Source organism: Phaenicophaeus curvirostris, chromosome 9, assembly GCF_032191515.1.
Source record: "Phaenicophaeus curvirostris isolate KB17595 chromosome 9, BPBGC_Pcur_1.0, whole genome shotgun sequence".
Lineage (NCBI taxonomy): Eukaryota > Metazoa > Chordata > Aves > Cuculiformes > Cuculidae > Phaenicophaeus > Phaenicophaeus curvirostris.
In genome coordinates, this window is record NC_091400.1 from 22,013,591 (window position 1) to 22,037,971 (window position 24,381).

At 37.6% G+C, this 24,381-nt stretch overlaps 1 protein-coding gene across 25 annotated transcripts in view; it reads right to left on the minus strand.

The window, feature by feature from the left end:
* The window catches only part of KCNMA1 (potassium calcium-activated channel subfamily M alpha 1), a 438,776-nt gene that overhangs the window by 143,448 nt on the left and 270,947 nt on the right, over positions 1 to 24,381 (minus strand). For 21 of the 25 annotated variants that reach the window (XM_069863464.1, XM_069863463.1, XM_069863456.1 and 18 more), the window contains exons 6-9: positions 14,701 to 14,776; positions 10,250 to 10,325; positions 8,547 to 8,717; positions 6,767 to 6,858 (exon numbers count right to left, since the gene is read on the minus strand). In XM_069863464.1, coding sequence (XP_069719565.1) covers positions 6,767 to 6,858; positions 8,547 to 8,717; positions 10,250 to 10,325; positions 14,701 to 14,776 — 415 coding nt within the window. Of the gene's footprint in view, positions 1 to 6,579; positions 6,672 to 6,766; positions 6,859 to 8,546; positions 8,718 to 10,249; positions 10,326 to 14,700; positions 14,777 to 24,381 lie in introns of all 25 variants that reach the window. The other 4 variants (XM_069863465.1, XM_069863457.1, XM_069863453.1 and 1 more) reach the window with 1 other exon arrangement.

Below are 24,381 nucleotides of genomic sequence, written 5' to 3' on the forward strand. Positions count from 1 at the left end.
ACTATATCCAGCGCTCTTATACAAATCCAGGTTTCGGTCTTGCTTGGTGAATATTGGTAGTGTGTCACTAGCAACCTTTCCATATTAGAAATTGTTACCGAAGCACATACCAACAGTACAGAAGAACTCACTTACACAGGTCCTTAAATATTATATGCCCGCTTAAGTGAGATTCCTGCCAGACAACAGGCTAATAGAGTGCATTTCAGATACTTTAATCTCAGATAAAAAGCACACTTCTTTGTTTAAACTGCATATTAGAGTTCAGATCTAAGTCAGTTTGCAATAGCTTGCTACCATAAGTGATTCACTGTGAGATGGTTTTTCTTTCAACTTCCTTGTTCAGTTACAGCTAAATGAGTTTATCTTACATTTTTATGATCTAAGTAATTACACAATGCTTGTCTATAAAACAAGTTAAGAAATAAAAATTAATATTCTTTTCTTGATGTGTACCTCCAAAACTGCAATAACAAGAAGAAAGCACAGTGATTTGTTTCTGCAACAGTCTGGACTGGTTAAGAGGCTTCCACTGTAGCTTAAAGTAAAGGATGAATATTCACCCTTGATCATAATATTGACTAGAGAATTTCTGCTTTCATAAAAAATACCACAACATTTAGACACAACAGTTATATCATCATAAGAAATAAGTGAATAATTTAGTATGAAAAGAAGTAAAAACTGTTAAATGCTATGGGATGCACAGGAGTTCATTATAGAATCATAGAATCATAGAATAACCAGGTTGGAAGAGACCCACCAGATCATCGAGTTCAACCATTATAGAAAGGTTACAGTAAAAAGCCAGCGTAAACCACCTAACCAGCATTAGCATCTCAGTCACAAGAAACCTTAATCTAATGCTGTAAGCCCTCCAGGCCCTGGGATTCCTTCTTGTACTATTTTGTGCAGCAGACATCACACACCCCAGGCACCCTGTTGTTATTTTGGAAATCAATTGAAAATATTTCCCCTTAAATAAATAGCATTCTATATCCACACCATCAATCATTTTCCAACTGCATTATGCACTTCTAAATGCTCAATGGCTCAAAAAACAATTAAATCTTTCACAAGCAATGCAGGAGTCAGAAAAGGCTTTAACATTCTGAGCATTTCATTCATGATCACAGGCAATGCCTTTCTATAGAAATCATCCCAAAATGTCATGATTAATTTTTTGCAAAAGAACGTGAGTGAAAACAACAAGTTATAATTCACTACAACTTGCTGATTAATTCACCACTTCTGCCATCTCACATTGCACTCCTTGGAAAAACCACTCTTGAAGTCATGGCTTGTATATTTTGAAGATTAAGGTAGATGAGCAGACTTATAAACCAGATTCAGTCTTCCTTGAGTCAAAACCTGGACAGCAAAAACTGCTATTTTGATGCCAAACCCAAAAGTTGTTTTCTTAAAATTTAGAAAGAGAAATGGAAAACTTGAAATATTTGCAATTTTCAACAGAAATATAAAATTAACAGTGTTGTTTGAGGAATGGTACATGATTTGAGATGCAGAATACATATTTAAATCACAATATTACCATACATCACTTCGCACATTTCCCTTCTTTCTTTCATAAGAAGATGATAGCTTAATAAGTGTGCAAAAACAGAAAAGGGTTGTCCTATTAGTTCTATCTCTCAGTCTATTTAACACTCATCAGATTTTCTTTATCACTAAGTAAGACTTCATTTGAAACAGTGGAATTGGGAGAACGGCTCACATATGGGAAACAGGCATCCCTGGGGATCATAATGCAATCCATGTCACATTTTCTTATTACAGTCTCATCCCACTGGAAAATAATATCTTGCATATTGTATCAAATGATTTAATATAATAATCTGTTACTTTCTTCAGAGCTATGCCTCCCATTACTGCAGCAAATGGACCTTTGCCAAAGGATTTGGGAAAGCTATAGTTTTGTTTTTTCTAATTTTTAATCAAATTCAACTGTCTAATGAGTCCAAGATGGCCTGTCAACTTCAGTTATCTGTTTGCCTTTCTGTTTACCCGATCTATCTGTCTACAGCTTTTATTTTTCTCTGTGAAGTTTAGTTATTGAATCCCAAGTTTCCCCTCTGGAAGGAATCCCTAACAGATGACTCTTCCCGTTGATACGTTGATGATTTGCTAACTTATGGCTTGTCAATTTAAGAAATCTGAAGAAATCTCTGGGAAGCAGAGGTGATCATGAGAGAAGAAAAACAAACGGCTTCAATGGCTTATACAGTAAAGAACTATGATTTCATTAAAATACAACTTTCAATCTTGCCTATTAACTATGGTAATGCCTCTGGATCTTTTTTTTTGAAACATTAACAAAGTTTAGCATAAATATTTACTACTAGGACAGGATAAGCAGTTTATATATATATGTACATAGAATCACCGAATGGTTTGGGTTGGAAGGGACCTTAAAGGCCAAATCAGTTCCAACCCCCAGCCATGGACAGGGACACCTCCCACGGAATCAGGCTGCTCATGGCTGCATCCAACCTGGCCTTGAACACCTCCAGGGATGGGGCAGCCACAACTTCTCTGGGCAACCTGTGCCTGTGCTCACCGCCCTCATTGTGAAAATCTTCTTCTTAACGTCTCATCTAAATCTTTCCCCTTCCAATTTAAAGCCATTCTCTCTCATTCTACCACTCCATGCCCTTGTAAAGAGCCCCACCCCAGCCTTTCTGTAGCCCCTATTGACACTGGAAAGCTGCTATAAGGTCTCCCTGGAGCTTTCTCAGATCTCTACACAACTACATTTCATTTAGTATTTATTGTCAGTTTTTGTATTCAGTATTTTGTCATTACAAACCACTTAATCTGTTTATCTGTTATACTAGTTTGTCACTAATTTACTTAAAGAAATTACCAGAATATAACTTCATTGAAGCCTATGTTTTCCTTAGTTATTTCTTAGTGATCTAGTAAGTTTCACAATGTTTTAGTGAGATATGTAGTATATAATACTGCAGATACATTCCAGTGTGATGTCATAATGCTTGGCGAAGCAATTAATAAGAGTTAACCTTTATTACAAATGTCTACTTTGCATTTTAAAAGCACTTCTCATCTTCAGAAAGCATGAACTTGACTCCATTAATCTCACAAAAACTCACTCAGGTTAGTCTATTAATAATAATATGCCAACTGTTCTATAGAGAAAGTAAGTTACATTTTAGCAGGATCAAAAAATATTTTTTACAGTTTCAATTGTTTCTCATGCCTGAATTTCATTTCCCAGTTTCATCTTAGGTGTGGTGTGGGAGTATATATATAATATCCACTACTTTCTGTCTTTGTAACTATAGTCTGGTTTTCTCTGTCATTCATATTGAGTGGTGATTATAGAAAGAAGTAATTATTTTATTGTTCTGAATATAACTAAAGTAAGGCAGCCAGTTTTTACTTGTCCACAGCCCATCTGATTCTGGTGTATTAGTAAGAAATGTTTCCTTGTGAGGGTGGTGAGGCCCTGGCACAGGTTGCCCAGAGAAGCTGTGGCTACCCCATCCCTGGAGGTGTTCAGGACCAGGCTGGATGGGGCTTTGAGCAACCTGATCCAGTGGGAGGTATCTCTGCCCATGACAGGGGTGTAACTGGATGGGCTTTAAGGTCGCTTCCAACCCAAACTGTTCTATGATATCATAACACATGTCTATGTGACTTCACAAGTCTCACCGCAGGAGTATATTAGAAAGCAGAGATTATAAATTAAATTTCAAATTTAAAAAGACATGTAGACTTTTGTAACAAAACTATTGAATACCAAGTAAATTTAACCAGTGATAATTGCACATGGCCTACAAACTACTCCTGCTTCCAAACTCTGGATGTTTGTGTCTCATCTAAGAGAGAAGTAAGCTTATTTATTGTGTAAAATGATTTGTATATAGCTTATGAGTCCTTTGGGGAGTTTATCAGCTAAAAAGGAAAATGAAATGTGAAATCAAACTTGCTGGTGTGTTGGTTGTTTTTCTTCGTTAGTAAGTGGAGTTTCTAGAATAATTTTTATGCACACTATGTGCTTCAACAGTTACAGTTATACAGCAAGACAAAGCCATGCAGTGCAATCCTCAAAACATACATAATGGGAAGTTAATTTTCACTCTACACCTAAATGTTCATTAGTCACACAGAAGCATGTTATTTCACAGACACAGTGCAGGAGGCAATGTGTACAAAGATACATTTAACTGCTACAAAGTACATTTCATGTATTTGCCTATTTTGGTGAAAACGAAAAGCATATACATTTGCTATTTTAACAGTTGTAACTACATCTTTCAACAAAATTTAGCTGCTTTCATTTTATACAAGCTTCAACTTTATCTGGAAACTTTCTGACATTAGGAATAGAAAAACTGTGGTTTCTCATTATATTTGGTTGCTCAACTAAGGATCTTATATTGCTAATTACTACCACATGCCCATATCCCAAGCAAAGGAAAACTTATTGGTTCTGACAATCCATTCCCTCAACACTGAATTCCAAACGAAAACTTAAATTTTGGCCAAACATAACATTTCATCAATCTTGTTCTACTGACTGCAAAAGCAACATCAAACAAGGGGTGCTAATGGCTTTTTACTGTACAGTTCCCAAGATGAGATTCTCTGATGAAAGACCCACATGAGCAAAGGATGCCTTTAAACTACTTAGTAATTAATATTTGAGCTAGAAAACAATGCATAAAACAAATCAAATAGTCTGTATACTGATGATAAGAGTTGAATTTTCAAAGAACTTGTATGGGCAGCAGAGATTAGCAGAGAAAGCATTGACTACAGTGAGCTAAAGCCAAACAGAAAGTGCGTATAAATAAAAAAAAAAAGTGAAAAAATAAAATTAAGCACGCCCCAAAGCTAGCAGAAGCCTGTAATCTGGAGTTGAGCTTCTCAGGATGTGGGGTTCTGACTGAAGATCAGTGCCAAATTTAGAGACATCTGAGCAATGCTGGGTACTAGTGACAATGTTGAAGGGGAGAAACTGAAATTCTGTATATAAAACAGTTTTTAACCCTTATTTCCCTTCTGCTGTAACCCCTTTGAAGCCTTAAATCCAGAAGAGTAAGTTCTATGTTTAAAAAACTCCTCTCTTTGAGAAACTAAGCAGGAATACAAATACAAGATGAGTAGGCTTTGGTCGCAAATAAACATTTTGGGAAATTAATTACTCTATCTCAATAAAACTAAGGCATTTTGTTAATCTGGATAAGTGACTTGTGATGCAAGTTCCCAACATCAGTGTTTACAGCAAAAATAACTTTAGACATTTGAGAGTATCTCAAAAAAATGAGAGCACTGAAGTTTTTGTGTCATTTAATTGCTGAGTATTATTGAACATACAACAGTATAAACAATAATTAGATAAAATCTTTCATCTATCCACCCAGTGTTGTAAGAGCAGTACTCTAGAATTAGTTCTGTTGAATATTTACAGTCTTTCTGCTCCATGGAGAGAAAAAATAACTTAATAGAATCATAACCCACGTTTATAAAATGATGCATGAGTGATGATTTGCAAGGAATAAAGTAAAACCATATCTTTTTAAGGTAAGAAGTGGGACAACGAATGAGATGTGTTGCTTGCAGTATTTTCTTTATGTTATACTGAAAGAATTCTATGTGACTAGTCTTTTAGAGCAAAGGTATCTCCACCAATGAAGGTCACAATGACATGTAATGAAACAAAAGATGCTAATGGTGATACACAGGAGAAACTACTACGTCTCCAAATACACCTAGTTCATTAAAGGCTATATCCCAGCAGGTCTAGGTGCTGGGAATGCCAGAAAGAGATGATTTTAACATTTTCAACAAAACAAATAGGCTTTTCAAAAAAAATGCAATGAGCTAATGTGGTCCAAAAAAATTTAACTGTTGCTACCAGATATAAAGTAATATTTTTTTTCATGGGTTTGGCGTTCTTCCATATTATTTTGATACTAAAGAACTACTGGTTCCTCTTAGGATAGGTTTTATAGAACATGTGGAAGATAATCGCTTTAAAATCCCTGGTCATAGAGTCTAAAATCATGAGCGTTTGCAATACTCCTATGAAACCAATAGGAGCTGCACGAGATTTGAATGTGCTGTTTGAACAATGCGAAATGATACTATCAGACATCTGACAAAGCCAGTCTGATGGAATGATCAAATCAACATAAATCTCATAAACCAAAGACTTCTGAAGAACTGAGTTGTTTGAAAATCATGTGAACTATTATTGTCACTTAGTTAAGAGATGACCACATGATAATCTGCTGCTCAGAACTCTGAAGTGACAAGTTAACCTTGTTTCAGAAGCCAACTGTATACGCAACACCAGCATTTCTCACAAGATGCGTTAGTGTAGTCCTAGTGGCATCCAGGTTCTCTTGATGTAGGGACAAAATGTTGTGACTTGTACCGTAGCATAGCCCAGGTCTCTAATTATAGTGTGACAACTCTCCAGTGGTAACATCTGAGGCCAAGCAACACAGCCGTACAAGCTGTAGATCAGCTATTACCACCTTCAGGGGCTCTTTAAAGTCACACAACCACACCTGGTCTTTTTTGACTTACTTTCTGCCTCGGGTTGAGTTAAAAGTCCCGCCGTATTTCTTCCGATTAAGGATGAGAGCAGCAATTTCTGGCACGTAGCGAGCAAACATTGCCTACATGCATGAAACAAAAACACAAAAAAAAAGAAAATGGCATGCAGAGAGTGTTCTACTGCAGCAGAGGCAGCAGAGCCTCTTGGGATACTTACTTTCTTCCACTAACCGCACTATAGGAACCACCATATTTCTTGCGGTTTCCTATTAACTCTATGATTTCAGGGACGTAGCTGGCAAACATGGCCTAAGAAGAAGACAGGAGACAGAAGAAAAGACTAAAAAGAGAGGCCAAAGAAAGGGGGATGATGAATATTTTCAGAAGATATATATCTTTAAGATCTGAAAATGCAAAAGAATTAGGTCTGTGAAGTTGTTTTAAAAGAAAATTTAAAAAATGTAAAAGTTCTCATCAAACAAAACAAGAGGGCTCAATGTAAAAGTTGGTCTTGGAGAAGATGCACACCTTATAAATCAAGAAAATAGTCAAAAGAGGAAAAAAAGGCACACAAAACAAGAACAAAATTAATTCAAATTGGTATCTAATACTAAAATACAATTATGTCTAATTATTCCTGGAGAAAAGAGGGGAAAAAACTATCCAAGCTCCACTGCAAAACAAAACAAAACAAAAAAAAAAGTATTATCAATATTGTTAGATTTCTAGTTTAAAAAACAGATTTTTTTCCCCTATGATTAGGATTCAAAAGAAGACAAAACCAAGATGAAAGCAGAGGATGTTCCCCCTGTCAAGAAATAAAAAGTTTGTCCCCCCACTCCCCAAAAAAACTTTTCCAAAAGTCCATGTTTTTAAAAGGCTTGGAATGACACCTGATAGAAAAAAAAAGGGGTTTGAGGAGAAAATAAAAACTATTCTGCCATGTTTAGTCCAACAAACAGCTTCCTTGTGGCTGGATACTTCGAAGAGCTACTGCCCGCTGACATGGTCTTTGTCTTCGTATGTCAATAAACACAGATGGGAATGCATATATTTATGCTCATATACATATACACACAGTCATACATATGAGTCTGTGTCTCTCATATATGGCATTCAGAACATATAATGTCTGTCAGATGGACGTGTATGTGAAACCAATATATGAGAGCAAAGTAAGAAAATACATGTGTATGTATGTGAGAAATCCAGAAAGCACTTACCTTGCACAGTGTAAATATTAAAATAAACTTGGATGGTTTAGAGGATAACATTACAACAGGTCCTACAATATTACTAACACTGACAAATAATAGCAAAGGTGACATAAGTCAATCACGAACTTTGGTGCTACGTACATACAGGACAAAGAACATGAGAATTTGCCAATATAAAAACATACTGGTCATGGCTATGTGATAAATTGCAAGTTAAAATTGTGCTACATGACATGAAAAGATGTTTGAAATGGAAGAGAATGTGGTTTGCCACCATCTGGATCAGGCAAGCTGCTCTTTAAGGCAGTCCGAAGCCACAGTGTTTGTTGGAATTCTGGGAAGGAACACAGAAGGGTGGGTAGGACTTCTGAAACCGCAAAGTGCCTTTAAATACCAATAGCAGCCTCCAAAAATGCACTACAGTCAGTCACTAGAAAGTAAAGGACTACAAATAACATTATAAGTTGAAATATTAAGGCACTTCATGTATTCACATGCATTACTCATTTAAATGGATTAGAAAAATTCTGACTAATAAACTGGACTGATTTCACAAGTTCTGTCAAAATATATAACTACAGAAAATAAATGGGGTGTGTTAAACATATTTAAAAGGTTTATAATTTATTTAAATCCACAAAACCGGACATATTATTTCCTTAATTACGGCATTGAGATATAGAGGATCAAGTATTAATGTAGCAGGAATAATAATAATAATAATAATAATAATAATAATAATAATAATAATAATAATAATAATAATAATAAGGTTTTTACCAATCCCCCAAGGATGAAGAAGACCATGAAAAGGCGACCAAGAGTTGTTTTTGCATAAACATCTCCATAGCCAACAGTGGACATTGTAACCATCAGTAAATAAACACATTCCCAATATGTTAGCGGTTGATTATTTTGGAAATTTTCCCATGGATCCCCTGAGTTCTCCACCTAAAATGGACAAGAAAAAACATAAAGCATTAATAGAGTTATACCACAAATTACTGATATACGTGTATGCACATGTGTGTATATACATATTTTGGCATTAATATAAACTCTGGACCTTTTTCTATGATTTATTTTGAGCCAATACAGGCTCTAACCCTGCCCCAGCTGTACCATTCCAGTTCTTTTGCCAATATGCATAGCCTTGCCACTCACACTCTTTATGGAAAGTATCTTTCCCATTCACTACTAAATAATAAAACTTATTAATGCAGCTGTAGGCAAATTCATTTTACACCAAGTTGTTCAGAACTTTTTCAGAGTGAATCTTACTTGTAATTTTATTTTATTTCTTAATATTTTTGTTTTATAGCATTATGTAGCTATTAATGGCAACAGTGACATGTGAAGTCCACTGATATGCTATTCCTTTTCCACAAAACCAGCTACTGCATGTGACAACATTAAAATTTTATCAATGGGGAAGGTGCGCTTTTTTTTTCTGGTACAAAATAGAAATAATGTTTCTACAATAAAAATGCTACTAAGGAGTAAAAATATGGTCATCCATGAATGAACAAAAACAACTATCATAACCAAAACCGAGAAAAATTCCAATGCATCTCTGTAAGACTGAAAATTAAATCACTATCTGGTATAACAAGAGGATAGACATTCTCAATTTAATCTTATATAGCTGGATGCAGCTCAAGAAAATTCAAATGGAGTCAATTAAATTACTCTGGACTAATGTCAAAACCATTAAATGATCATATTAGCTCAAAATCATTCCCAAATAACTATTTGCACCTTGAAATTTTCCTTTGTTGATCATAAAATGTATTTAAAGGACAAAGACTTAACCATATTTAATTGTATTTACCAAACAAATCAGCAAAAGCTATTAGTTTAAGATGTTTAAAATGCATAATTGTCATATAGTCATATGCATATTCATATTTATGAAACCATATGCACTTCTATACTATCTTACATCTTCCATGTATTGATTACTGTGAAATAAAAATCAATTGCAAAAACGTCTTATCAGTGACTTAAAGCAACACCCACAAAAACTGAAATTCAGAAACAAAAGAGAAGGAAATAATCTCTAAAAACTTGCTACCGGAATGTCAGCAATCCCCTTACTTCTTGTGGAAATACAGGACCACTTCTTTCTGGCCCCACCACTGACTGAGTTCCCAGGACCCCAGTACCATTTCAACTCCTTCCAGGAAGCGCTCAGTAAGTTATTTAGGAAACAGTGCCACCTCCTGGTGAATCGTAATCACTCAAAAACTTGCAGCAGCCCAAGTCCGTATTTTATTGCTGTTGTTACGATATATTACTCATTATTCATAATTAGTTTTGAGTAGAAGCCTAAAAATTCAGGAATTCATGATGCCTTTTTTTTTATTGTACTCTCTAGATGCCATAAGGGATTATCCAGAGCAAGGCAATTCCAGGTAATAAAGTAGCTCGGGTGCAGATGATCCATGAGAAAAAGTCAATGAACTATTTTCAAATGTACTTACCAAATGTATGAACCCAGCTGCTGTCAGCCACGTGCTGATAAATATAGAGCACAGATTCACTAGCTTGATGGAATTGCTGAAAAGAAACAAAATCCAACAACAAACAGAGCCTTAGAATGGAATTTATCACACATTTAAGACACGTACCTGCACACAACTGCATGCTTCACACTGAAAGAATCTGACGAGGATTTCTGAGGAGAAGCAGGCTCCCTATAAGACTTAATCAAACATCTATGCAAAATACATACGATTTCGCCTTTGCTGACTTCACATTTGTATAATTTAGATAGCTCGAAAGAAAAATTCCAATGTCTTTAAAAGACAAATGGAAACCTCAGCTGCATCTGCACTCATCATCAAACAAACAGAAACAAATACTGGTTTATCAGAGATAATTTGGTTGTCTCTCAGCACACTCACCTTCTCATTTTTCATTGCTACACACTTCAGGAATTATTTCCATGTAAATATTCTACTACTCTGGAATACATCCATGAAGGTCTAATACTTAAATTGAGTAATGCAAATTAATATTAGCCACTGGACACTGCACTGGTACAGAAAATGGACTGATGTGTTTTTAATTATTTCATTAGTTTGTATCCATCTTCCATATTCATTCTGCTTTTGACCCCAGACTTGAGGACACTTGAAAAATTAACACCAAGGGGATGCTTATATTGCTGGGACAGGATGAGGGGGAACGGTTTTCAATTCAAAGAGTGAAGATTAAGATGAGTTCTTGGGAAGAAATGTTTCCTGTGAGGGTGGGGATGCACTGGCTCGGGTTTGTCCAGGGAAGTTGTTGGCTGCCCCATCCCTGGAGGTGTTCAAGGCCAGATTGGATGGGGCTTTAAGCAACCTGGTGCAGTGGAAGGTGCCCCAGCCCTTGGCAGGGGGGGTGGAACTGGGTGGGCTTTGAGGTCCCTTCCAACCCAAACTATTCCACAATTCTATAGTAACCACATGTTAACACTTGCACATATGACCACAGGGCAAGAATATTTCCCTGCACTTATAGCCGACAATTAAGGAACTATTGAAGCCAATCTATAAATGTCATGCTGCTTTTCTGAAAACAAAAAGAAAAAAAAAAAAAACACGTTTCCCAAATTAAATAACTTAGATACATTACACTTTCTGTGTAAAGTTCTAAGGAATTTTCCTATTATTCTGGTTCCACGAACTCCTAGGAACTTCTCTGTGGACATTCACTGAGGTAGAATATTTCATACTTCACATTCGCATTTCAAAAAGAACCCAAAGACTGAAACCTATCTGTCAAATTCTGTGAACTCTTCCTAGTTCCACTGAGCAGTGTGTTCCCTGTTTTAGCAAGAATGACTTTGAAATAAGAACATCACTTAGTTGATTAGGAAAATATCATGCTTTAAAGTTTGTGGGGAAAAGAATTAAGTAAAGCTTGCTTCCTCTCTTCTTACAGAAATCACTACGATTTCAAAAGCTAAGCAGGATGCTCACCAAATACACAAGGAACTGAAGTCCATATACTACATCTAAATAATCTCACCCTTTCATGGAAATGCATTGGAAATAGCTCTCCTTTGGTTTTGAAAGCATTTCTAAGAAAGAAAAATGTCACAGGAAAAAACACAATTTGTTCCAAAGGAATAGAAATCAGCAAAAATTCACTATCAGTGTTAGTAGTAGTTTTGCAGTAGAATTAATCAGTTCCTCTGTTTGAAACTGCACTAAGGACAATAAAAATGCATTATTTTCTAAACAAGGCTGAGAAATAAACCTGGAAAACTAATTGGACCAGCTCCATGAACAACATTTTTAAGAATTACAGTCAGTGAAGTGGACAACTGTGGATGGGCACTAGGGAAGAAATACAGTTGGTAATGACAGGCGCTGTAATGAATTCTGCACTCAAATATAAGATGAAACACCAGTAGTACTGCAATTAATTAGCCTTCCCCTTCATCAACACTTATTCCCTATTTCTCTCTTCTTTAAAGAATGATTAAGGTGTGTATTTCTTTTGGTGATAACACTCAGTCACAGTACAGGATCCTAGAAACAGGTTCCTAGATTAAACTAAATGATGGAAATTATGCTGATACAAAGCTTGAAAGACTAAATATGATCCTTCACCTGAACTCGGACCAGAAGGGGCTCCTGAAACAATCGTATGTCTGTTGGTGTCCACTACTGTATTACTGTATATTGTATATGCATTATTGTATATTACAGCAGCCAATAAAAATAACCATTTACACGACTTGTTTGGTACATTTTATTCTTTCAGATTTATTAACCATTGTACCTTACCCCACCTCTATGAAATGCTCCTGCTGTTCCTGCCACAGCCTAAATATAGCTGCAGGATTAGTCACAAACATTTTCCTGCTCTTTAAGCTCCTTCCAACATCTGTGCAAAATCCCTTACTGTGAGCCCTAAGCCTCAGCAGTTTTGTTGAAAAAATATTAGGAAACAGTGAAGGAGAGAAATTTTCAATGGAACACCACAAAATTCATCCTATTTAATTGAAAATGGGACAAAACATACTGGTTATAATATATGTAATTTCAAATTAGGAACCAGTACTCCTTGGCGGAGTACTGTTTTTTAATACAACAGTAACATTTTGCTTTGCCTTACTAGTTCTTTTCAAATATAATTAATAGCTTTTCAGATATTCTAATAATTATCTAGCAGTCCCACACTACTTTGCTGGTCTTCTCACTGCCTCTGTTTTTGCATTTCTAGAATGGCCCTTGTGCCGATTCTGCATATAATATATGCTCCTTTAATCCTAATATCTCAGCAGCTAATTCCAGGAATAATATTAATTTAGAGGCCAGAGCAAATCTTTTTTTTTTTTTTTTTTTTTTGTCTGGGGGAAAGAGGAAAAGTAGGACAGAATTTCTTCCTAATTGCACAAAATATTAAAACTACAGCAGTGCCCTCGATACTTTTTCAGTTTCTTATCTTGTCACTCATGAGTTACTTGTTATTAATGGCAAGCACACTGGAATTCCTCTATTCAAAGATAGTCATACAAGGAAGCTCTGCTTCTAGAATCAACATTTGGGTTTTACTCATATAAAATGGTTGGGCACTTATATAAATAAATCACCAAGATTACGATATTTAACGTAAGAATAAATTTTGTACCAGGCAAATGCTACTTAAATGAACAGGTCAACCTCGAATATGCCAGCTCTAAACACACTGAATGTGATTAATGCACTATTCCTTCATTTATGGATCTGGAAGTTTACAAATCCACCACTCCTGAAGGGGCTTTTTAGCCTTTATCCAAAATACTTAGAGTTTATGGGGCTTTTCCATTGACTGCCATTTCTTGTGGCGAGGCTGCTCTGTGCGTTAAATGCAAACCCACTGGATATTCTGAATGCCTGCACAAATTACTCTCTTCTACCATACTGGTACCGTTCTAAGCTACTGGACTGCATCTTCACCACATGTTCTTCAATTGCTTAATTTGACAAGAACTGGATTTCTTGCAGCCACACAGCTAAAGACAGATAGTGTGAGATATACACCAGAGAGAATGGTTTCAAGGTTAGGGGTTAAAGAAACTGGGGTTTACCATGAGTGTGTAACGATCAAAAGATTTGCCTCTCCATCACTGCTAATTAACACAGCAAGTAAACAGAGTTAGTTGCATATAAAGCATTCATGCATGCATCATCAGTTAGAGGAGAGAGCAGAGGATTTCAGAATGGAAGTGACTATTTTAATTATTGGAAGCTGGGTTCAACACCTCAGCTAGAGCATGATGAAAGGCAGTGTTGTCTTCCACTGCATGGTACGAGAAGGTTCCTATTATTTTTTTTAACTTCAAAGTGATCTTTTGCTCAAAGTTGTGCTGCTTCTACACAACTTTCATGTACTAATAACCTGAAAAATCAGTGAAAGCCAGAAGGTTGCTTGGATTATTTTAAATATTCTTTGAAAGAAATGGTAATGATAATGAACACAATATAAAGATAGCTGAGTGTAAAATTAATTTCTAATGTTTTTGATATGAAGAAGGGCGCTCAGTTAAAAAAAAAACCCTGAAATACAGCAACAATTATTATTCCTCAAATTTCTTTTTAGGTGCATTCTGTTGAATCAATTGAAATTTCTGTTTTTCCAAGGCAGTGGAATATGGACTGATTACATGGAAATAATTATTTTACCAGTGCAGGGCTCTGTAATTCACTCTGCTTTTAATTTATCAGCACTCAGTCCTGCTCAGATATTTCAAATGTAACTACACATCAAGTAAAATCTTCTGCTGATGACATGTCAAAAGATGCTAATACTTAGAAATCATTCATCAGTAGAAAAAGGCTGGAAGAACAGAAAGTTTTTTTTTTCCATAAAAGAATGTATTCCTAGGACAACAAACCTAAGCCATTTATGTTCCGTCACCAATGCAACTAACTCAATGTGCAAGAAAAGGTCTTACCTTGTTTTAAGGATATTCAGAAACTGCAAAATTTCTGAAAACTGTATCAGTCTAAGGGCTCTTAAAAATCTTAAACCTGCAATAAAGAAAAATAAAAGAAACTCTACTAAAGCATAATTCAAATTATAACAATATATTACTTAGAATGTCAATGATCAATGACATCAACATAGCTAGCATACAAAACGTCAAATACCTTTGAAATGTTCGTCCATGTTTAATGGTTCCAAGATCCTTACCAGGTCTTTTTCAAACTGTTTTAAACTGATCTCCTCAATAGCTGAAACATCCTACCAGAAAGCCTTAGTTTATAGAGGAAGCCATGGGAGGAGACATACAGACTGAAAGCTGAGGGGAAAAAACCTCACTGAGGTTCTCTTGTTAGGTCTAGTCCACATGCCCTTCTCTTCCAAGCTGTCAAAGACAGGTAGATTGGAAACTCCTCAGTCCTCCAAGCTCCCACACTGCTTAGTGAAAAATGAGAGATTATGGGCAAGAGATCTGATAACCTGAATAATGCAGACTGTATATGCCTGATTAAATTGGCAAATCTTAATGACGTAAAATCTTTCATTATAATAATGCTCCTTACCTGCACCCTAATTTCAAAAACCTCAAGCAGGAGAACAGAGGAACAACACATTCTCTCTGAAAAACAACAAACCTGCTATAATTCTTTCCATCAGGCTATAACTATAGGAATAGGTTACACTTGGGGCTATTAAATAAGTAAATATTTTTACAAAGAAATAGCATTTTTGTGTTGAAATCGGGTTGCGTGAATAGAAAACTGTAAAGCCACTGAGACACACAAAGAGGAAATAATATAGAAGATTAAGGGCTTAAATTATTAAAAGAGACTTATGCTGATAGTAAATAATTTGGCTGCACATCTTTGGCATATGAATAGAAGTACACTGTGTATTATACACATACACAGCTTATAAAATTAAAATAAGGCTTAGGATCATTTTTATTAGACAGCCAAGAGTTATATAAAAGTTGTGTAACACAGTATTGCAACTGTCACAGTTAGGTCCAGGGCAGCTTCATCCCATACTTCCTCTTCTTTGACATTTAATTTACCCACTTCCAGTGCCGTAAACCACTTTTTACTTCGAGAAACTTTAGGAAAGATTGGTCCTAGCAAACACATAAACCTGGTCACAACCTTCATCATATCCGTGGAATGGAGAGGTTCCCCTCAGGTGTAAAGATGCAGGCAGTGAGAGATGTGTTTAAAATTTTATTTCTGCACTATTCTTGGAAAGCACTTAAATGAAATTCTTACTCTTGTTAAGGCTTAGAAGTATCCTTATTAAGTAGCCTTGTAGCTCATAACTAGCCTTAACAAAGTAGAAACTCACTCCTGATAATATATTACATGGATATAAAGTTTCTTTTTAATCACTGACTGTGAACTCTGAATATCAATGACAAGTTTAACACTGGATTTGAGGATCTAGACAAAAAAACAATAAAATAATGCTTAATAATTACAAACTACAGATCCATTTGCAATTAGAGGATGACTATTTTGCATGACAGTGCTGAAAATGTGAGAGATGTTAATATAAGTTTTCCTTCTTATGAATTCTTATCCAGTATTCTACTCTTTTCGAGACCCAAAGAGTTCTATTATTAGCTTCCTATACGCATGTCATTTTATATGATTTTCTATACTTCTTATCTTGCAAATAACCTAAGAGCTCCATCACCGTAGCAAGAAAGTGGTATTTAATATGAATATCTTTCTAGTACACAGTACCAGGACATATCAAGGCATAAGCCCTATTGAAAGGCACAAAGAAAAGCAGATTCTCTAGATGAGATGTTGAAAACTTCATAGGCAAACTATCATGATCTCGTATGATGCTGCCTCTTCATATCCCCTAGAAAACTGCAGAGGGACCTTTTACAAGGGCATGTAGTGACAGGACAAGGGGGAATGGCTTTAAATTGGAAGAGGGGAGATTCAGATTAGATATTAGGAAGAAATTCTTCACAGCAAGGGTGGGGAAACCCTGGCACAGGTTCCCCAGAAAAGTTGTGGCTGCTCCTTCCCTGGAGGTGTTCAAAGCCAGGGTGGATGAGGCTTGGAGCAACCTGATCCAGTGGGAGGCGTCCCTACCCATGGCAGGGAGATGGAACTGGATGGGCTTTGACATCCCTTCCAAACCAATCCATTCTGTGATTCTGTATTTTATTAGCTTTTGTAGAAACATGTCACATTAGAAATACTGATTTTTTTGTATTTATTATAACATATATTCTGTATTAGTCAAAGAAGTCTTTTGGTAAATCAATACGTATAGAAAATAGAAGTCATAGAATCATAGAATAACCAGGTTGGAAGAGACCCACCGGATCATCGAGTCCAACCATTCCTATCAAACAGTAAACCATGCCCCTTAGCACCTCGTCCACCCGTGCCTTAAACACCTCCAGGGAAGGTGAATCAACCACCTCCCTGGGCAGCCTGTTCCAATGCCCAATGACCCCTTCTGTGAAACATTTTTTTCCTAATGTCCAGCCTAAATCTCCCCTGGCGGAGCTTGAGGCCATTCCCTCTTGTCCTGTCCCCTGTCACTTGGGAGAAGAGGCCAGCTCCCTCCTCTCTACAACCTCCTTTCAGGTAGTTACAGAAAGTAATGAGGTCTCCCCTCAGCCTCCTCTTCTCCAAGCTAAACAACCCCAGCTCTCTCAGCCGTTCCCCATAAGGCCTGTTCTCCAGCCCTTTCACCAGCTTTGCTGCTCTTCTCTGGACTCGTTCCAGAGCCTCAACATCCTTCTTGTGGTGAGGGGCCCAGAACTGAACACAGGATTCGAGGAGCGGTCTCACCAGTGCCGAGTACAGAGGGAGAATAACCTCCCTGGACCTGCTGGTCACGCCGTTTCTGATACAAGCCAAGATGCCATTGGCCTTCTTGGCCACCTGGGCCACTGCTGGCTCATATTCAGTCGCTGTCAACCAACACCCCCAGGTCCCTCTCCTCCAGGCAGCTTTCTAGACAGTCTTCTCCTAGTCTGTAGCACTGCATAGGGTTGTTGTGCCCCAAGTGCAGGACCCGGCATTTGGCCTTGTTAAACCTCATGCCGTTGGACTCTGCCCAGCGGTCCAGCCTGTTCAGATCCCTTTGCAGAGCCTCCCTACCCTCCAGCAGATCCACACTTCCACCCAGCTTAGTGTCGTCCGCAAACTTGCTAAGGGTGCACTCGATGCCTTCATCCAGGTCATTGATAAAGACATTGAACAGGGCTGGACCCAGCACTGAGCCCTGGGGAACCCCACTTGTCACTGGCCTCCAGCTGGATTTCACACCATTTCCCACCACTCTCTGGGCCCGGCCATCCAACCAGTTTTCCACCCAGGAGAGCGTGCGCCTGTCCAGCCCAGAGGCTGACAGTTTCCCAAGCAGAGTGCTGTGAGAAACTGTGTCAAAGGCTTTACTGAAGTCCAGGAAGATACATCCACAGCCTTTCCCTCATCCAGCAGCCGAGTCACTTTGTCATAGAAGGCGATCAGGTTAGTTTGGCAAGACCTGCCTTTTGTGAACCTGTGTTGGCTGGGCCTGATCACCCGGTATGTATAGAATAAGAAAATAGGGAAAACCCTTTATGATAGTACACCTTTGAAGCCTACACAAATTTTTTATTTCAGGTATTTTTATGGCCATTAAAATTATATTCTCTTTTCCTATAAAGGGTTTGTTTGTTTTTTCATTAAAACCTATCTGGAATATAGAATTCTTTCCAGCTATCTAGAGACATCACATCATATAAATTTAACGAGTAGAATGAATACTGCAGGGAAACACTTGTTTTTTGCCCTGACAATCCCCGTTCGTCACCAGGTGCTGTGCAAGGAATACAATCTGCCTCAGCAGGACAGAGTGTTAGAGCACTTCATTTATCAACAAATCCGTTGGTTCACTTCTGAGCTTCATAATGGCCTTCAGTACCAAATTGAGCCAACACAAAGCTTTAAAATCCATTTGATATTGACTGATGTTAGAGTCAAGGAGAGCTTGGCTCAGGAGCTAAATATCAGAGGCTGGGAGTAGGTAGCACTCAGTATAAACCACAGTGAGAAAGGCACACAGTCTGCACATACGGCTGCTGAAAGACTTATGGCTGAATCATTGAATCATAGAATGGTTAGAAAAGACCTTTGAGACCATCAAGCCCAACCATACCTGTCTACTATTACATCACATCCCTAAGTACTTCAGCTGAGCAGGGAAGCAGCCTGTTTAAAGTAGGAAAATCAGAAGTATTCATAACAGATGGCCATTCTAGAATAGAGTGAAAAAGAACTCTGAAATAAAACACATAAAGGGACTGGACAACGGTAGGGCTGCAGCTGGTAGGTTTGAGCAACCTTGTTTCCAGGTCTTCACAGTGTTATGTTATCAGTGGCTGAGCATATAAGCATCAGTCCAGTGCCTGCGAGAGAACCTGACAATGACTGTGGTGTTTACTGCCCATATCTCTATCAACACAATCACACAAAACAAGCTCACATTGCAGGGACAAATTACACCGCACCACGCAGCAGTGTGCCCACCTCCGCAGCAGGTAACACCATACAAAGACTTTGTGTGGTTTATTGGCGACACCCATTATCAACAACCGAACTGAAAAAAGGGAGAAAGGGGAATTGCCACTCTTGAACAGTTATTTTCTAGATCTTGACTGTGAAAGAGATACAAGTTGCTGGTTTTGAATGAATCTGGCACTCTAAAGCATTTAATAGCATTGACTGCTTGACCTTCTAGTAAACTATGTGCATTTCAAAAGACTGCTGGTAATTCAGAGATTTCAGCCTTATCCTCCAAATAAACTAGAAAAAAAGCTGCTGCTGGGAATAAAATGTAAGCAGAAAACTCAGATGAAATGAGTTTTCCCCTAAATATAGGATTATTTTCATGACTTCAAACTTAGTAAGGGGATGATGAATCAACTGAATAACTCCCAGAGGAACAGTCCACACAGCACTTCATACTGCAGCTGGTATTAATGACATGTGAATGTGTGCTTGCAATCATACATACATCCGTAAACTGATGACATGGTTATCCTCACAGGAATATCCTTGTTGCAATGAGACTGCTGTTGAACAAAAATGCCCTAAATTATTCAGTAGGTAGCTTACTGTGAAGCCACACTAGATCAAAATTAAAACAAGTTAAATAGAAAAAACTTTGATGAATCAATCGCAGAAGTAATTATTGACAAAGCATCTGCAAAACACAGCCTGTGTTACTGAGAATGCGATTAGTTCTCAGTGTCCCCATGCTCTCTCTGTTTCAAATCAAGCTTGACACACAACTAAGACGATGATCTCTCTTCCAGAGGAACCACCTAACCAAGATTTTTTCGATGTCTATTTATACATAGTAAGCAAAATTTTGTAACAGAAGCACTAAAACTCCCATTTTCCCAAACATGTCTCAGCTACTTAGACAAACATGTCCATCTCTCTTTCCTTCGCCATATTTGAGAATGTATTTCACAGATGTGGGGAAGAAAGATTTCTTTTATTCCTGCAAAACTTACATTTAAATGATATTATCAATACTTGAGATAGGTCTTCTTACGTATAATGGAAAGCCTATTCTAATTCTGAACATTTAACAGGATCCTGCCTGTTCAAGTTAAATGAGCAAATTGTTGAATGGAATGCTCAGGAAGTACATGTTTTGTCTCCATCATTAAAGTACTCCTCCAGTACTGAAAGGGGCTACAGGAAAGATGCGGACAGACTTTTTAGCAAGGCCTGTTGTGACAGGACACAGGGTGACGGTTTTAAACTAAAGGAGGGTGGATTTATACTAGGTATAAGGAATAAGTTACTTCTGAGCTGGAGTATACTACGTATAAGGAATAAGTTACTTCTGAGCTGGAGTTACTTTGAGCTACAATGTCCAGGGTAAAGATAAGAGATTCATAGATTTATAGACAATAAATACTTCTAAGTTTATCAAACAAAATTCCTTTAACAATAGGAGATAAAGAATTTTAGTCAATAGTTTCTGCCTTTAGTACAATAATTTGAGTTGTAGGTATGATGATTCAAGTGAACCTCCAAGCACACAGAAGGATTATTTTCTTAATGTGAAAATATTTGTTTAGCTATTTGTGTTGCCTGCACAGCTAAACGGACCATTTTCAAAGGACACTGAAAACACAAAACTCCAGCTTTGTGGCTCCTTACTAAGGATCTACTGAAATGGATGCTTTAGAGCAGAACAGTGATAGAACTATGATCAATAAACTATGTGCCAGTAGCAACTCGATTGCAATAGAAAATAATTTTCTCTATAAAGTTTATGGCAAAACAAAGTACATAATTTCCAGCTTTATCTGACTTCAGTCTTACAGGTGCTAAAATATGGTATTTTCCTGTCTGTCAAACAGTTTTGTAGTCTCTCAGCTGATGTTTTCCAGTGGATTCCAGCAGCAATCAGGATTACCCATACATTACAAACCCCCAAAAATAAAATTTACAATTTTGAAGCTGGAAGGGGGAAGAGGAGGAAATCACAACTCAACTTATTTGTCTTTAATGAGATTCTAAAAAATTGAAGCAGAAATTGGGATATTTCTTCCCTCCACCATGAGAGGTCAATCTACCAAAACAACATCATACATTACATTATTTCTCATCAATGAGATACGTAATCCCTTTCTTATTACCATATTTTCCTTTTCCTGTCAATAGCATATCCAAAATATTGGTATAAGGATTGAATCCACAGAGATTCTATTCCTGACAAACCATTCACCCATTCATCAGAGTGGAAGCTTCATTAAGCCTCTGAACAACTACTTCTACCCTGTAACTGGTCAAGACCACATGGTTTACTGAAGATTGTAAAAACGAGAACCCATATTTAAGAAATCAGAACCTTTTCTGAGATGCATATAGTGGAGGGATAATTGTTAGGATGTAAAACAATCCTATCCTGAATGCCTTCACACAATGCAGCAGAGCAACCTGAGATTCCATTCCTTGTAGACAGGACCGAAAATGAAAGCTCAAAGAGCAAGACAAGAAGAAATAGCATAGGAGGAAAAGAAACTGTCATTCCTTGGAAGCAACACAGACGAAATATTTTCGTACACTACCCTGTCCCTATTATGGAAGTGTACGAGCAGGGAAAAGAACCCACAGCATGAAAAAATCAATACCCTATGAACTAGGACAGCAAACAGGCTGTCAGAACCTACAGAAGTTATTTACCAATTGCTTTCAAACAATGCTGTATCAAAGTCTCATTAATAAATCTCTCTGTTGCCCATTTCTTTAACTTTTACATCTATTAAAGTAACAACAGCAGTTTTTGATGGATCTCTTATTAACTCCACCCGTGCAAATTATTACATTCCATGTTTCAATGAAGACTGGATTACTTGATTCTAGGAGAACACTGAATCCCTCTGATGAGGTATTGGATATATGGGCACATTACAGCATGTAAGTTTGGGAAGGAATTTTTCCTATAAACAAACTAAAATTCTCTAGCATTATTTTGAAATCTAAAAATTAAATATAAATCTTTTCATAAAAGAATAACACTAGCACCAAAGACAGACTCACAAACTACAGTTCTGAACAAAAACTTTTAGAGATAGATCTTACCCCAGTATGAGCCGACCCTATAACAAGACACCAAGGAGTTTCGAAAAGTATGTTGTTCTTCCTTTTCAGGGATACTATGTCCAGCTTTGACACGATATCCATTTTGGAACAATTCTCCAAGAGATTTTTTACGCCGTCTAGTACTTTTATAAGTTTCTGTGCGTGTGCCCCCAGAAGGGTTGTGGTAGACTAAAATCTTGCTGGGAATCATGACTATATAACTTCAGCTTCAGGAGCTCTAGTGGTCCAGTCTTCAGTCACCGCATCCACCAAAAGTGAAGACAGTCATATATTTATCCTCCTTTTTGCTAAGTCAGTACCAACACAGAGAGACAGCCCACAGTTCGTCCTTTGACAGAACTTCTCTTTGGAAGCAGATTTATTTAACTGGACATAAGATAATGAAAAGTTCGCCTTTACATGTTGTTACCGAAAGGTTACTCAGTATAATCTAGCCCATGTCTGTCAGCAGGGAACTAACAGAATTGATTCAAACGCAAAACGCAGCCTCACCGAACAGACTAAGAGTATCACAAACTGAATGGACAAAACAAATCAGAGAAGCAGGCAGGCAGTGCAGATGCTCTGCTGATCCGTAATGTATTAGAGCTTAAAAGCCATCTTCTATCCGGATATTACCACATAAGCTTCTTTCAGATACACCAAAGAACCACACCCATTGATTCAAACCCCACAAATGCGATGCTGTTCATTTCGAAGGAACAGGTTCTGTCATAAAGAACATAGCTATAATTCACATACAAAAAGGGAATTGTTCACTGTGTATTATTTTCTTTGGAGACGTCACATAGCTGTCTTCAAGTTAGACCTAGTCTGCAGAGGCAGAGGTCACATAATCAGCCAACTCTTACAGGATTTATCCCAGATGAAATAAAAAAAAACAAACAGACACAACAACCCTTCATCTAATCCTGGTTAATGACAGCTATATTACTGAAGGGAAAAAAAAAAAACAATTTAGCCATCAAGCTAGATCACAAAAACCAGAGCGCATTAGTTCCCTCGAGCAGACTTGCTCTGTGAATATTCACAAAACTGGATTTTTGTCAGTCAGCTACCATTTCATTCAAAGAGAAAAAATACTTTAAATAAAATGTAAATGTGAGGTATTACCTCCTGTTGTATGTGACATGCTTTCTTAGTCAACTTTCCTGCTTTGGACATTCATAGAATCATTGAGTGGTTTGGGTCAGAAGGGACCTTAAAGCCCACCCAGTTCCAACTCCCTGCCCTGGGCAGGGGCACCTCCCACTGCATCAGGTTGCTCCAAGCCCCAACCAACCCGACCTTGAACACCTCCAGGGATGGGGCAGCCACCACTGCTTTGGGCAACCTGGGCCAGGGCCTTCCCATCCTCACAGAAAAAAAATTCTTCCCGATAGCTCATCTCAATCTCCCCTCTTTCAGCTGAAAGCTGTTCCTCCTCATCCTATCCCTGTACCCTCCAATAAAGAGTCCCTCACGAGCTTTCCCGGAGGCCCATTAAATAGAAACTTACCTTGAAAACCTATCTTCATTTCGAGGAATATGCTTATCATTCCTATTTTTTTCCCCAGATAAGCCACAAAGATGTATATGCCAAAAATACACTAATGCCATCTGGAGTACAATGCAAAGTAGACACAAAAATAAGAGCGCTCATAGGAAATGTACAGGGTCTCAGTGAGCTTTGACAACACTATTAAAGTGTGACAATGCCAAATATAGGAACAGGGAGAACAGTGCACGCAAAGTTCAAGTCACATGTAGTGAGAGAATCAGAGACCAACCACTTCTGTGACCCCCTCACATTGTAACCTCCACACTATGTTCTTCCAAAGAACCTGGTCATGCTCCCACAAGTCACAACAGTAAAGTTCCATGAGTCTACTGGGAATAGGTTTTGGTTGTCTACGTAAGCATGCAGACATAATAATAGATAATACACCTTTGAGAACTTGAATCATTCCGCTCAAAAGTGGAAGGATTTGAACAAGGTAGTACTTATCTGTGTCACTAATCATCTCTTGTACAGC